The sequence below is a fragment of the Talpa occidentalis genome, unplaced genomic scaffold (genome assembly GCF_014898055.3).
Source record: "Talpa occidentalis isolate TD23 unplaced genomic scaffold, MPIMG_talOcc4v2.1 talOcc4.10, whole genome shotgun sequence".
NCBI classification, from domain to species: Eukaryota; Metazoa; Chordata; class Mammalia; order Eulipotyphla; family Talpidae; genus Talpa; species Talpa occidentalis.
Window position 1 is genome coordinate 61,084,254 of NW_023600993.1, and position 14,839 is coordinate 61,099,092.

General features: G+C 38.9%; 1 protein-coding gene across 7 annotated transcripts in view; it reads left to right on the forward strand.

Moving 5' to 3' along the window:
* IKZF1 (IKAROS family zinc finger 1) overlaps window positions 1–14,839 on the forward strand; it is a 99,596-nt gene that overhangs the window by 15,238 nt on the left and 69,519 nt on the right. For all 7 annotated transcript variants that reach the window (XM_054695822.1, XM_054695828.1, XM_037493358.2 and 4 more), the window contains exon 3: window positions 6,626–6,745. In XM_054695822.1, coding sequence (XP_054551797.1) covers window positions 6,626–6,745 — 120 coding nt within the window. The remainder of the gene's footprint in view (window positions 1–6,625; window positions 6,746–14,839) is intronic.

Consider the following 14,839-nt stretch of genomic DNA (forward strand, 5'->3'; position numbering starts at 1 on the left):
AGTCAGGGTCTGGTGGACACAGCCCACATGGTAAGGTCTGAAGTGGCCTTTCTGAGGAAACAGGTCTCATCCCAGGGGCTGCCTGCCCTGGCCAAAAGTGATCATAGTTTCCAAAAATTGGAATGCCAAAATATCCAAAGATGAAAATAACCCCTTTCATTGTTCCTGCTCTTCTGCTTTTCTCTTTGCTTTCCTCTTCGAAAACCTTTGCTAGTTTCAGAATTGGCATTTGGCATAAACATTTGACAATAAGGAGACCCTTTCGGTTGGTTCAGGGTCTTCACTCTGCTATCCTGAAGCCAAAACCAAAGACCTTCCCCCAGCAGCATCTCTAGATACTTTGTATGAGAACAGCCATCAATATTCTGATCTAACAAAATCTGATCTGGTAACAAAAATAAGTTTTCTTTTATCCTTAAAATTATGCTAAACTCTATTTGTTTTAAGGAGAGAGTAATGGAGCAGGGTCCGAGAATGGCGACAAAAATGAAAGGAGGCTGTTATACAAGTCTTCCTTGAAAGGGACAAGTTTTTTTGGTTGAAGAGATTTAAGATTGGTCTAGAATTTAATTTGTATACACTTAGAAAAGGAAATGCTACTTCTAAAACACTAATCCATACTTTTTATTTATATTAAACTTGGAGCATTCTGAACAGGAATGAGAGCAATTAAAGAACAGTGCCTTTTTACTAAATATTTGAAGGATACTTGTTCTCCTTGGAATTTGATTTTTCCTTCTCCAGTGATAGCCAGATTACATCATTTTATTTTCATTTCATTTCTAAAATTGAGGGAAGTGGCAATTATGAAATAGAGATGTCAATTTAGCCAAACAAGAGGACATTCTTGATGAATTCTGAGGAATGTTACTGAATGACCCTCTTTTCCCATGAAACTACTCAGTGTTATGTTCCGTCTATAGAAAACAAAAAAAAAAAAGTTGTTTTTTTTTTTTCTTAATTGGACTCTAGGAAATTACCACTTACATAGGTTAAAAAAATTGTGGTGGAAACTCTATGGAGACAACACCTGAGAAAAGAAAGTGAACACTGGTAAAAAAAAAAAAAAAAGGAAAATGATGCGATATATATAAATAAAAAAAAAGTGCGCCAATGTCAGCAATTTCATAGGGGGTCAATATACAATAGGTGAAATAATCACTTAAAAAACGGAAATACTTTATAACTGACTTTTTTTTTTTTTTCAAACTGTCTGCTTCTTTCTCTCCTGGAACTTACCCTAAATGTAGACTGAGCCCTGGTTTACAGGGTCTTAAAGATAGCAGACCCTTAATAAATGTTCAGCAACTTGCATTTGTTTGTTTTGGGAAATGTTATTAAACAGCCTTGAAGGGGGTTCTGTCTAAAGCAAGTCAACTAATTCTCATTAATTCTTTTGGTAAGGTATTATTTTTTTTCTTTCTTGTTTTCTTTTTGGCAGTCTTTCCAAAATATTTTTTATGCATATACATTTTTTTTTTATTTGATTCTGAAGAAAGAACAAGACTATGGGAGAGTGAGGGATGTGGAAACTGACACCCATACCAGTTTCCCTCCTCTGCCTCAACAATAGAATCTGAGACAGTTCTCCTTGCCTCCTGGACCACAAAATAGGGAGAAAGTATCATCCACAAACTAGGGACTTGAACCAGTTTATCTTTAAAATCTCTGTTTATTAAAGTTATTAGGGAAAGGAGACTTATCTACAATGATCTATCAGTGGAAATATTTTCTCTATTTAGCCCTGGTAACTAAACTGAATGATAACATATATAAGCCATTGACTCAATGCTTTATAGTTACACCAAATTTCAACGTTACAAGATCCCAGTGAAGAAGGTACAGTTACCAACTTCATTTTACAGGGGGCCAAAACTCAATACAATTTTCTGCCTGACCAGAAGTCTCATTGGGAGCTAGAGGTGGCTCTGGAGTATGAAGCCAGTTGGGACCCTGAGTGCATGCTTATCCACTTGTCCATAGAATTGATATTTTATATTCTGAGCTTTATTTACTTCCAGGAATTATGTTAATCTGGGATTAAATCTCATGCAATTAGGAGATTGCACAAGTTATAATCTACTTGATAAATTATTTACCTGCTGTTGACAAACTAATAATATAGTTTTCTTATCTAATTTGCCCCAAAAAACTTCTTATAGGTAATGTTTTATTTGAAACATGGGCAGTAGGTAAGCTACATATAAATTGGTGAGAAGTTTCTTTCATTTTTCTAAATAAATGAAATTATATTGTTCCTCCTAAATTATTCAGTTTAAATATTTGATTTCTTGATAACTGCTCTGTGTTTTTGTATATCATTGTATATGCCCTTAGAGAAAATATGGCCATTGATGCTGTACATACCTTATGTTTCTGTGCAATGTTACTATTTACAGAGTGACACAAAAGTTTATTTAGAGTAGCATATTAACAATCACAACCATCATTATTTTTTCTTCTCAATAACCCTGTCAGCTAAGCCAAAATCAAGTTTTTAAGACTCATTCTACCCTTAAGGAAAGAGTCTTCAAGAGGTGACTTATTCTGGGCTTCTGTTAGTCTTATCAGTTTTGGTCAAACCAGAAATATATCCCAAGTCAATTAATTTCTAACCATGGTGTGTTAAAATTTGGGGTGTGTCTTTCTATGGATTTTGCATTTTAGATGGTTAACTGAACTTAGTGAAGAAAATGTACTGGTTGCCAGAGGGAAGCAGGAGCAGAGACAATGGGGAGGGGGAGAGAAGAAGATAGGGTATTGGGACAGGGGCTTTGGTGGAGGGTGGGGGGACTCATTCAAAATGGATGTGGTCATCCTAGAAAACCCCACTTCTTTCATAAATGCTTTTGTGAAATATAAGCAAAGTTAAAATAATTAAAAATTAAAATCTTAAGGAAAATAATTTAAAACTAAAAATAAAAAAACAAATTTGTTACAATCAACATGTAAAAATACTTTTGCCTATCATGAAGAATTTGACCAAGTGGTATGTGTTATAGTGGAAATTTCCATCAATGAAAGTATGCAAGGGTCAATGGGTACAAAGGCTCATGGGGGTGATTAAGGTCTTAGCAACCACTGCTCAGTCTTTGGGGGGCTTTTAGGCAAATCAGATGACCTCTTAAGAACTATCACTGAGTGAATATGAGTCAAGGTTGATTTCAAACAGAGCTCTGGGAGGGCACAGGAATAGATCTAACTTTGCTCTCTTCCAGTTCTGACTTTTTACTAGACACTACTGTACATGCCAAGACTGATTTTCTATTCTCCCTTCTCCCCATGTGTTTCTTCTGCATAGGAAGTTCCTATTGATCAATCTGACCCATGGTATTTTAGAATCATGATCCCTACTGTTTTCATTATTCCTTTTTCTCCCCCATGTAGAAAACAATAAAAGTACTGAGAAATGAGATGAGAGGCACTGGTGAGCTAGCATTTAGTTTAAAGCAGTCCTACCCAAACTTATAGAATTCTTAAGAAGCTTGTCTTTTAAATGTATCCTCAACAATTTGTAGTTGGATCAGTAAATGGATCAGTTAAAGTAATCTAGAGTTATTAGGATGTTTTTCAGCAAAATGTCATTCCTTCATGGGATAAGTCCTGATTCTTTACAATCCTCCCTCAGTTCCAGTGTTCCTTCACATCTGAATGGGTTTAAGAGCATCACAGAGCACTCTGAAATCATCATCAGGAAGATCCTAAGAAGAAAGTAGTTAATAAAGCTTAATGTCAGTCTCACACTTGCACCTCACAACAATGACAGCTGGGTAGACACACATGCACACCCCAAATTTTATGAACATGTAATCATTTATGCACAAGGCCAGGAGTCGCCACTGTCAATTCTGCAGTTAATCTTCAGGGCGTCTTTAAGAAAGTGCATGGCCTGGGCCTTTGATCTGCCAGTCTCCCTCACTTGTAGCATCCTCACTTACATAGAAGACTGTTTTTATGTTTTAAAGTTCTGTGTCAGATTGTTCTTACAGAGAAGAAAAAGATTGTTGTGTCTCCTTGAAATAGGAAAAGCTTTTCTGTAGGCAACCATACAAAAAAAGGAATTGTCAAATGGCCATATACCTCTTGTTTCTCCTTTCGAGTTGTTCCCCATTTATTAAATAGAAGAAAAATAATCATGGAGATATTTACCTATTGTTACTTTTAAAGTCTTCTATTTATAAAATAGTACTGACATGATGCATATTTACAAGGCTTTGGTTTAACAATCAGTTTCTCTCAGGCCTTTTGTTTTTCCTTGAGAAATTCTTATAACCCTGCCTTATCTTCAACTATTCATTTCTATTGGCTCTCCAAATAAACCCAATAATGCTCTTTCTGAAAATATGCCAATGTGGTAACTACAGCTAAGCTGGAATATTAAATTGTGATGTGTTTCATAAAGAATGCAATCATATTCCCCAAAGCTTCACCTTGGTGCCTGTGCAGGTTCTATTTTAAATTATTCCAGTAAGGGCCATTTAGTATGTTGAGGATGCTTGCACTGGTCTAGCCAGTCTTCTGATGTGTTGGTGTTGTTCTTGCAGGTGTTTTTATCAAACAAACAGGAACATTTCACACTACACCCAATCATGCTTTTGGACGCTCTAACACTTTCTCATTTGTACACTCTCCCCCAAGTCTGGGTTTGTCCCACAAGTCTATGGATAAGTCCTTTGTTATGCTTAATTGTTAACTCAGCAAACAGGCAGACAGCCCTCAGACTTTCCCTTTTCTGTTAACTTTCCTTTAGGATCTTAATCCTCACTGTCTTCCACAATAGTTCGTATGGATTATTTAGCATTATTTTAGGGCCTCACTAACTGTTTCTCACATGTGGTTTATATCTCCTTACTCAATTGTAAGTTAAGTCTAGAAGGTTAGAAGATATAGGGGTTTCAGTTTCAAAAGAAAAGGTCATTTTTCACCACTCATGGCTTCCCAGTGTTAGATTCCTGGAAACAGGAGTGCAATCCCTAATGCTGTAGTCTGTATTCTTTTTATATATTTTTTAAAGATTTATTTATTTTTATACAAGAGCTGGGGTACAGGCCAGAGGCGTGGAGGGTGAGAGGATTCACCAGAGACAGAGCGGGAAACAGAACAGGCAGATGACCGAAGTACACTGCTGAGGGGAGCAGCGGGCACGACAGGCGAGGTCTGCCACACCATGTGGGAATCTCCCTGGCCAGCTGGCAATCAAACCCGCGCTGCAGAGGCTGCGGACAGCTTCACAGTGCTGTACTCAACCCATTGCGCCATCAGGGAGGCCCTGGAGCCTCTGGGTTTTTTTTAATTTTTTACATCATTGTTCATTTTTAAACAATATTTGCTTCCCCCCAACTGGAAATTCTATAGCTTCTATTTAAACTTAAATCTGGCTCATTCAAAATTGATGAGGGCATCTTAGAAAACCCAACTCTCTTGGTAAATCCTTTTGTGAAATATAAACAGAGTTTGCAATTGTGTAGATTATATTTTGTTTTCATATTTCAAAGGTAAGGATTTACATTGGCAAACTTCTGTGTGTGAAAAGGGAATCCTGACCACACATGAAATACCCTGTTCGTTCTCCTTCCAAAGTCCTCTTCCCCACCAATTTGAAGCATATTAGGCAAAGTAATCTTTTGTTCTTGAAAACAGAATAAACAGGCCCAGAAAGCATAGGATACCCAGTTTGGTGACCCTAAAAACTATTGAATATGAGGGTGTAGTGCAGCAGACTTGTGAGGAGGGTATTAGAACAATCTAATAGGAGAAAAGTTTGGTATGATTTTTAAGAACCTTTATAAAGATTGGTTGTTAGGAAGTTCCTTCTGGTACAGTTTAATTATAGCAAGAAGAAAGATTGAAAATAATGCAGTTTCGGGCCTCCCCTAGTGGCGCAGGGGTTGAGTGCTGCGTTGCGAAGCTGCCCTCAGCCTCTGCAGCGCTGGTCTGATCCCCAGCCACCAGCGAGGGTCCTACATGGCGAGACAGACTTCTCCTGCCACGCCCGCTGCTCCCCTCAGCAGTGTATTTTGTCCGTCTGCCTGCTCTGTTCCCCGCTCTGGCTCTGATGAATTCTCTCACCCTCCTGTGCTTCTGACTGTACCCAGTGCTTGTATGAATAAATAAATAAATAAATCTTTGGGGAAAAAAAAGAAAATAATGCAAGTTCAAAAATAGAAGGAATTAATGAATCCTAGTGTACCCATGCAATAAGGTGTTACAAAACCATTATAAATTAAGTAGTATCAGCATTGTCATGGACATGGCAAGGGGCTCATGAGTAATTCTAAAAATCATTTTGATGAAGAAAATATATCATCATATATTATCAATGATGATGTGTGTCTACATATTTACCCTATTTTAATAGTGCCAATCTCTAGGATTACAAATTATTTCATTTCTTTTTTATTTTGCACGTCTACCTTCTCTCATTTTTTAAAGATAGAATATTATCGTGATGATGATATTCTTTTATGAAAAGTATAATTCTTTTTAGTCCCTGCAAAAAGATATTAGCACAGTAACTGCCTTTGCATGTAATTCTCTCAAGCCAAGCCAAGGTGGCCTCCTTCCTGACTGTCCACAGTGACCATGCCCCTGCCTCCAAGACTCAAGGTACTACTTGTCTCCTCAGGGAAAGAAAGTCCTCCAGTAAGTGACACTCCAGATGATGGCGATGAACCCATGCCTGTCCCTGAAGACCTTTCCACCACGTCTGGAGGACAGCAGAACTCAAAGAGTGAGAGAGGAGTGGGTGAGTTAGATCTGCCTGGCATCCCGCTCTCAGGTTATTGCATGCTCTGTTTCTTTGATACGTTTATCTCATTCTCCTTTCATAGATAGTGCTCACATTCTCTCTGTTGTATGCATTCAATCATAGTGTTAAGGAAATATGGAGTAGATCAGCTCTTTTGTACAGAAGAAGAGAGACACTTACAGGTCATCATGGTGGGAAACCCACATACAGAGCATGACGAGCTGAGGAGCACGCTGCCATGAGGTGTCATCACTCACTCTGTCTTCTGTCCTTAGTGTGCTTGCAGGAATGCCAGAGTTTATGGATTATAGAAAGCAAAAATAATACATTTAATGTGTATCACAATAGGACTATTTATCCTTAGAAGATTTTTGGTCTAGAAGGAGCCAAGCTTGGCCAGTCTCATCTCTATATCTTAAATGAAAACTTTAACTGAAAATTGAAAATGTGATAAGTGGAAATTTTGAAATTTTAAAAACAATTCTAAGATGATCTCAGCGTATATTTACATACTTTTTCTGTAAAGGGATGCATATAGAAGTACCCATAACCTCTTCTCTGGTCAACTTACACATGCTACCCTTAACATTCAGAAGTCTTAGTCTACCCGGGTAATAGTAAGAAAACAGTGGCCCAGAGAACTCTAGTAAATTAACCAAGGCCAAATAACAAAGTCAGAAGTAGACTTGGTTTCTGACTTGCTTACTAATTTTCACTCCATTATAGCCTGTTCCCATGGCCTAATCTGTCATCAGTTCCTTGGAATATCTCCTTTATTTTTAGAGAAAGAAAAAATTGATATTGAGAGCCACTTGTTTGTACGAAAGAATATTATAAAGATAAACAGGTAGAAGTGAGGCAGAATATGCCCATGTAGATCAGCTGCAGTAAAGGGGACAACGTTTGTGAAGCTCTCAGTGTCATGAAAACTACTACACTGTCTGAGGACATGCTGAGGCACAACTAAGACACAGATGTTAAGTGAGTTTAGAAACATGGCAGATTTGGGGTATAATGGTTCTTTTTTTAATGTTACCATATAAACAGACAAGGTTAGTGGCTAAAGAAATTTGGTGTAGATAAAACTACAAAACAAGTGTATTTGTGAATTTGTTTTTCCACTTGTGGGAAAGTAGATGGACAAGAAGAAGCATTGGTGGTTCTCTGCTCTGTTCTACACATATCATTTTAGGGTTTACCAAAATTGGGACATGGAAGAGCATGGTTTGTTTTAACTGATACATTTATTTTTGAGATGGTCTTCTGTCTTCTGCCACTGATACTATTTTGTCATATGCCATATACTACTATACAGATTCCTTTCAAAACACATTTACATAAATTAAAAAATCAATTTAAGTGAAAATACTAACACTGTGATGGTGCAAATATAAAAAAATTTGAAGAAGTGGCATATGAATAGCTAATATTGGGGTGACCCTGTGATGTCTCATCTGTTCTGTCCCTGAGATGGGTGCATTCTCTGCACTTCACACATAAGCAAACAGCTGCTTATAACCGGCTGGGGACCCAGAGTGAGACATCAGAGACCAAGAACCAGAAGAAGTTGTAGGATAGATTCCACATACCATTTAAATATGAACCGAGCCCATACACGATTACAGAGAAACCAGGGCGCTCTCCCTGAAATCCCACAGCTGCCGTGCAGCCTGCAAGCCATGTTGTTGTGGCATCTTTAGAGAACTGAAAGTCAGACTGATTCCTGGAGAGTGAAGAATAACGTACAATTCACTTGACAAAGACAAATTACAAATGTCTTCACAATCTTCTAGATATATGTACCCTTAAAAACTCCACATCACGGGTGATTTTCCCTTGGTAAGAGATCACTAAGCACATGATGGTACTTCTGGCTGGTTCTCAGACTGCATGGGCCCAGTTGTAATTCCAGCTCTTGTTCCATGTACAGCTGTGCAGGTGTCACGGTGGAGTAGGGGCAGGACCAGCACTTCCTGAGATACTCCCAGAGTTCCTGCCATGTGTGACATGATTTTCATTCTACTTCTTTCATGGAAAAGTCTATAAAAGATGAATTTCAGAATTGTAAAATATCAAAAACCCAAGATATGGCTTTGCTTGGTTTGTGAATAGCAGTTCCATTACTGAAGCTGTGTGGTGAGGCAGGGAAAGCCATTTGAAGTGGGTGCTGTTTTCCAGCAAATGATCTCCTGGTGAGCTAGAGGCCAAAGAAGCAATATAGCTTTGCAAGAAAATGCAAAAGTGAAGAAGCACAGATGACACTGGAGCATGGGGGTGGGGGATGTGTGGGGTGGTAGAGAGCAGGCAATTTGAGGAAGAAAGTTAGTGAGTGAGAGGGTCCTGGAAAAAACAAACAGCAGAAAGGGACATCAAGGGATGTAGTGACTCTTCATAGCCTCTTGGTGTGGGGGACAGGTTGTTTATTAATACAATTTGTAATATGTAGCATTAAACACATTAAGATATTAATAGCAAGTGGAGAAAATATAAAAAGATAAGATAATTAGCAGATTAAAAGGAAATACATTGAAGCCACATTTCATCAGCTCCCTGGGAAGAAGTCAGAAGAGCAAAGGGGTGTCAGAGAACAGACAACAGGAAGTGAGAAGGAGCCCCTCCCTGAGCAAAAGCGGCAGGAGCTAAGAGGAAGTGCAATTGCAGGAGGGAGCACAGTAAAAGGGACAGAGAGGAATAATGGCAAAGGCAAGGCAAGCAGGGAGGAGACAAGTCTTAGCAATGGAAGGTCCCAGTACCAGCCCATTCACTACTTCGGTCCTCTGAGCAGGCCGTTAACTCTTTGAGCCTCAGTTATCTCATTTTAAAGTGTCAAATGCAACAAAACACACTTCACAGAATGTCTTTGAGGGTTGAATGAAAAAAAGTAAACGTCATTTGTTGAAGACAGAATAACAAAGACATGAAGTAGAAAGGACAGTAAAAAGCAGAAAAAGAAGGCTACCTGCGTAAAATGATTATTTTAAAGATTTGTGAGAATGATAAAAGAAACTGTTGTTGCCTTGCTTGAGAGAAAGGACAAGGACGGAGAATTGTAGGTAACATTTGTAGCATCAATGACAGAAGAGGAACTTACTTAATTTGAAAAGATGATCCATAGAATAAGCATACTGAAAACAGATCCAAAAGAGAGGAAAGAAACTCAATTAGACAAAACCAAGAGAGAGTAAGGTGCTGGCCACCAGCAGACTCTAGGTAAAGGCAGAGGTGATCACTCTCACTGTTGAAAGTTCAATGATGGGAAAAGGTGGGGGGGAAATTACTAATGGTAGACCACTGGGTGTCTGTAGAATATTCTGAAAAGCTATGAGCCATTATTACCGTGGGGTCATTCGGTTTAAGACAAATCTAATTTCAACAAGAAGAGCAGATAGTAATGAACAAATTGAAGGGAAATAGTAGAAAACCCGCTACAATGGACAGATAGTATTATTTTCCTGATGAGAAGGTGTTTTCCCGAAAGAGGAAAATAATGGTTTCACATCTCATTGCTTCACATAGTGTTGAAGGAACACTTTAGAACTGTGTAGAAATAGTCTCTTAGATGAAAAGAGAGAGAGAAAGAGAAAAAGAAAGAAAGAGAGAGAGAGAGAGAGAGAGAGAGAGAGAAGAAAAGAAAAGAAAAGAAAAGAAAAGAAAAAAAAAGAAAAGAAAAAAAAAAGAAAAGAAAAGAAAAGAAAAGAAAAGAAAAGAAAAGAAAAGAAAAGAAAAAAGAAAGAAAAGAGGAAGAAAGAGAAGGGAGAGGGAGAGGGAGAAGAAAGGATGTCAGAGAAATAAGGCTGAGTCCAGGCTATTGCCCTGATTTAGTCTCCATTTTCTCTGGGTCTGAATAAGAGGAAACAAGGATTCTAAGTGCAACCTATAAAATTTAAGTTAGATCTCCAGGAGAACTTCCAGCCATAAAGAATTTTATCATCTAAACAGTCTATTTAATGCTGCAATAAAAAGTTTGTTCTTCTGCAGTGGTCGCTCTAAGAATAGGAGAAATTTCACTTCTCTGAAGTAGCTGTCTAAAACTGCTTAAAAGAGAGGGTATACTCTCTTAAGGCAACCTCACATTTATTCACTCATTTATTCAAGTAGAAAACAGGTTGAGGTTTCTGCTGACAATTGTTGATCAGTGACTCAAAAAATGTTTCATTAATGCAATGTTACTTCATTTTTTTTAAAAAATGCTGAATTATGTCAGCGTCTAAAGAGAAAGTATATTTTTGTATAAAAATAGTTTTGTTTCTTTTCTTCCCTTATTCAATAATTCTTACATTTTTCCCTTCTTTGTAGCATGAATGTAATGCAATGTAATGTAAGATGCCCATTACATCCTTGCTCTCCCTTTGCCTGTATGCACTTCCGTGTCTTAAACTGACTAAGGACCCTGGAGTTCTAGATTGCTAAAATGTGAGCACAGGCCAAGAGGTGCATCCCCCAACCTAAGAGAGGGAATTAATTGAGGGTCAGTTGGTTCCAGAATTGAGACCATCTGCAACAGTGGAGGAGCCCCCTATCCTCCAGAGGTCCCTCCCCTGTGAAATGTAACCATTGATGTTCAGCAGGGATGAGACATGGTGCACTGAAACAGGAAAGAGGAAGAGAACAAAGACAGAGAAGAAGGATTATAAGCAAGAAAACAAGATGGCCACCCCAAGAGAGATAACTTGAAAACTTCTGACTTGAGTAGGATCAAAGGGAAAACCAGGGCCAAAGCACAGTAATGACTAATACTGAATTGGGAAGGTTATTTATACTAGCAGGTTGAATCGGGGAAAGCCAGAGACTTTTGATTGATAAGAGGTTAAACGAGGCTTAGCAAACGGCTTGGCTGTGTGAATGGGTAAATGGGAACAACTTATGCAGTAGTCACTCTTATGCAGAGGGCAATGTTAGAGTTGGGGTGAGTTGTAATGTATGGGGTGATAATGTATATTTATCCTGACCTCATTGCAACTTAGAATGTGTTTATATGTCCCTGCTCACTAGCATTACCAACTCCCTGAGTTGGAAGGTGATGATGACTATTCATTGGTTATTTTTCTTAGGACATAGTTACTGGAGGTTGTATCTCACCACTTGATGTACAAGAGTGCACAGCTCTGCATACCTGCAACAACCTTCTTGAAGCTGAGTTAGCACACCTTGCCACTCCATAGTTTGACTGAGGTGTGATCCACCCTGAGAAAAATAAGAAAAAAAAGTAGAAACAAAATTATATTTATCTCCTGGAATCCTGGAAAAATCATTAACTGTATAAAAATACAAGTTTTTAATTACTTAGCTGGAAGTAAAATTTGATTATTCAGTCATGAGTTGGGGGGGTTAGAGGGAGAATTGTAGGATTCTTGTATTTTTAATCAGTTATTCTGATGCCAAATCTCACCTTCATTTTAGAGTTTTAGGCAGAATATCAAGACAGTACTGAGGGAGACTGTTAGTTCTCCACAGTCCAGGAGAGGAGTGTTTCAGGATGGAAAGAGAAAGCAGTGGCTTTGGTCTAATTGGAGATCGGGCAGCAGACTTTTGAGCACGGATGCTAGGCTGCTTATCTAATCAGCAGTTAGAGGAAGTTGTTTTTATCTGTGAAATGCATCTCTTCTGAACCGATAAACCCCATTTTAGCTGGGGAGAAATATTATCTAGCAGCATCTGAGCAGTAGTTGCAGCTGAGTGCAGGCTTAGTCAGATGGGATGGGCTGTGAAAAAAGTCAGAGCAGAAAACTGCTGAGCGCCAACTGATTGGGTGTCTTAGTTTTTGTTTTTTTAAATTTTCCTATGAGGAATAACTGAAAGCATAAAGTTTGGATTCTTGTTCTCCTAGTTTGTTTAGTTCCTTGCTGCTTTTCATAGTTGAAGCAATGTGTGATGGTTTTGATGAGATGAATTTTAAAATGCTGTGTTATTTGTCTTACAATTCACTGTTTCTCTTGCAATGCCTCCTAACATCACATCACCAGAGAGCTGCTGTCAGCTGATTCCAGCTGGAGTCTCATTTTCCTGAATTTCCCAAAACATAAGAAATAGCATTAGAAAAAATTTTTTTACCCACCATCTCAAATCTTTCAAGTTTTGAAGAGAGGTTCATTGCTTCCCATGTAAAAATAAGTGTTATTTGTATTGCCTCTATTCTCTAGGTCAGTACCAGCCATTTGGAAGTCATGAGCTATGCAGAACCCCATGACATGTTGTACACTAAATTAAAATATGTGATTATGAGTTGCATCAGGTGTGATCTGGTACTATATGGTGTTATAGAAAGCTGGGACCAGGCAGCACAAGCTGAAGAACATTCCTTGGAGAAAACCCAAACTCATATATGTGCATGTTTGTATGAGATATGTCTGAGAGTGTGTGGTATGTGTGTATATGTGTGGTGTGTTTGTGTGTGTGGTGTGCTCATGTGTATGTGTTATGTTGTGTTTGTGTAGTGTGTCTCAGTGAATATGTTTGGTGTGTATTTGTATGTAATATAATATGGTCTGTGTGAGTGGTGTGGTCTATGTGTATTTTGTATGTGTGATATGTGTGCACATTTGGCATGTGTGGAGTATGTGTATGTATGTATAGTGCATATGTGTGTGGTGCCTGTATATTGTATGTGGCATATATGGTGTGTGTACAAATGGGGGCATTGTGGTACGCACATGTATGCTGGGTGTGTGGTCCATGCATGTGTGGTGTGTTCATGTGTGTGTATGTGATACATGTGGTGTGTGTGTTTCTTTCTGTGTGTGGTGTATGTTATGTCTTATGTGTGTGGCATGCCTATGTGTGTACCATGTGTGGTAACATGCATGATGTATATGTGTGTATGTGTTTCATGTGGTCATTGACAAGAGACACCTCTGAACAGGTGACTTCTGGGAAGAGCACTGCTATGCTGTCCTAACAGAAAGTGACTTTTCCTAAGAAATCGGGCACATGCAGAACACAACATACTCCCAGTCAGCAAACATCAAGTCATGAAATTCTGGATGGGAGGGTGGCTGTACCAGCCTGGCAAAAGTACATCCAAGGACCTGTATATCCTTTTCTGCTTGCACTGAAAGGGTAATAACTACATTCTAAGAGTTCTCAGTGTGGGACCCAGAGCAGATTTATGCCATGGACACCCTAATTTAGACCTGGCACTCCCCTCCTACCTTGCTGAGTTCACTTTAGACTTGTGCAGATGCCATTGATGTTGGCTTAGTGATTTGTTCAAATGTTAGCTTCTCTGATTCTTAGAAATTAGGGCACATACTCACGTGGAATATAAAGAAACAAACAAAGGAACAGACTACTAAACCAGAACAAACTTTAGATATATGATTGCAGAACTGAGGCTACTCGATGGGGGAAGATGAGAGTAAGGATTAAAGGGGGGCCCAATGGACAGTGGTGGAGGATTGTGTGGGTGCTTTGGTGTAATATACATCTAAAGAGATGTGAGTCGATACCCCTAAATCATGCACAGAGTTGTAAATCAATGTTACCTCAATTTAAAAAATGTTGCAAAAAATTAAAAAATATAAATTTGGAAATTCCATTTCATAACACTGGTATCGACGAATGCTTAGCTGTGTCAGGTGGATGCAGTCACTCCCTCCAAACCTTAGAGTTAAAGTTGGTGAGCAACGGCTGAATAACAACAATGCACAGCAACTCTCTCACAGGAACTTTGTGTTTTTCCAAGAATGTAGAAAAGGAAGGATTGTTCCTGGCTGGGCTGGGGAGTGGAGAGGAGGATGGGGGAGGTATGCAGAGCTGATGTTTGAACAGGAATGTTAAAGGTGAGTCAGGCTTTTTCTTTAGGAAAAGAGCGACTGGTGGCAGGAAGGGAAGAAGGTGGCAAAGGGACAGAGAGAGGAGTCGCATTCAGAGAGGAGTCCTCCAGATGTTTTATCTGAAGAATGACTCTGTGAAATGTGTATAGTGGAAAGTTGGCTCTGGTGACAGTTACAGTGAGAAATGGCCCATGCCTCGATGAGGAGGTGGCAGGCTGGGGATGTTCCCACCTCTGGTAGCCCCTGTCTTTGTTATTCAGTGGAGTACTTGAATTCAGTGGCTGAGACTCCACCTTGGCTATTGGGTCGGCTAAAATTC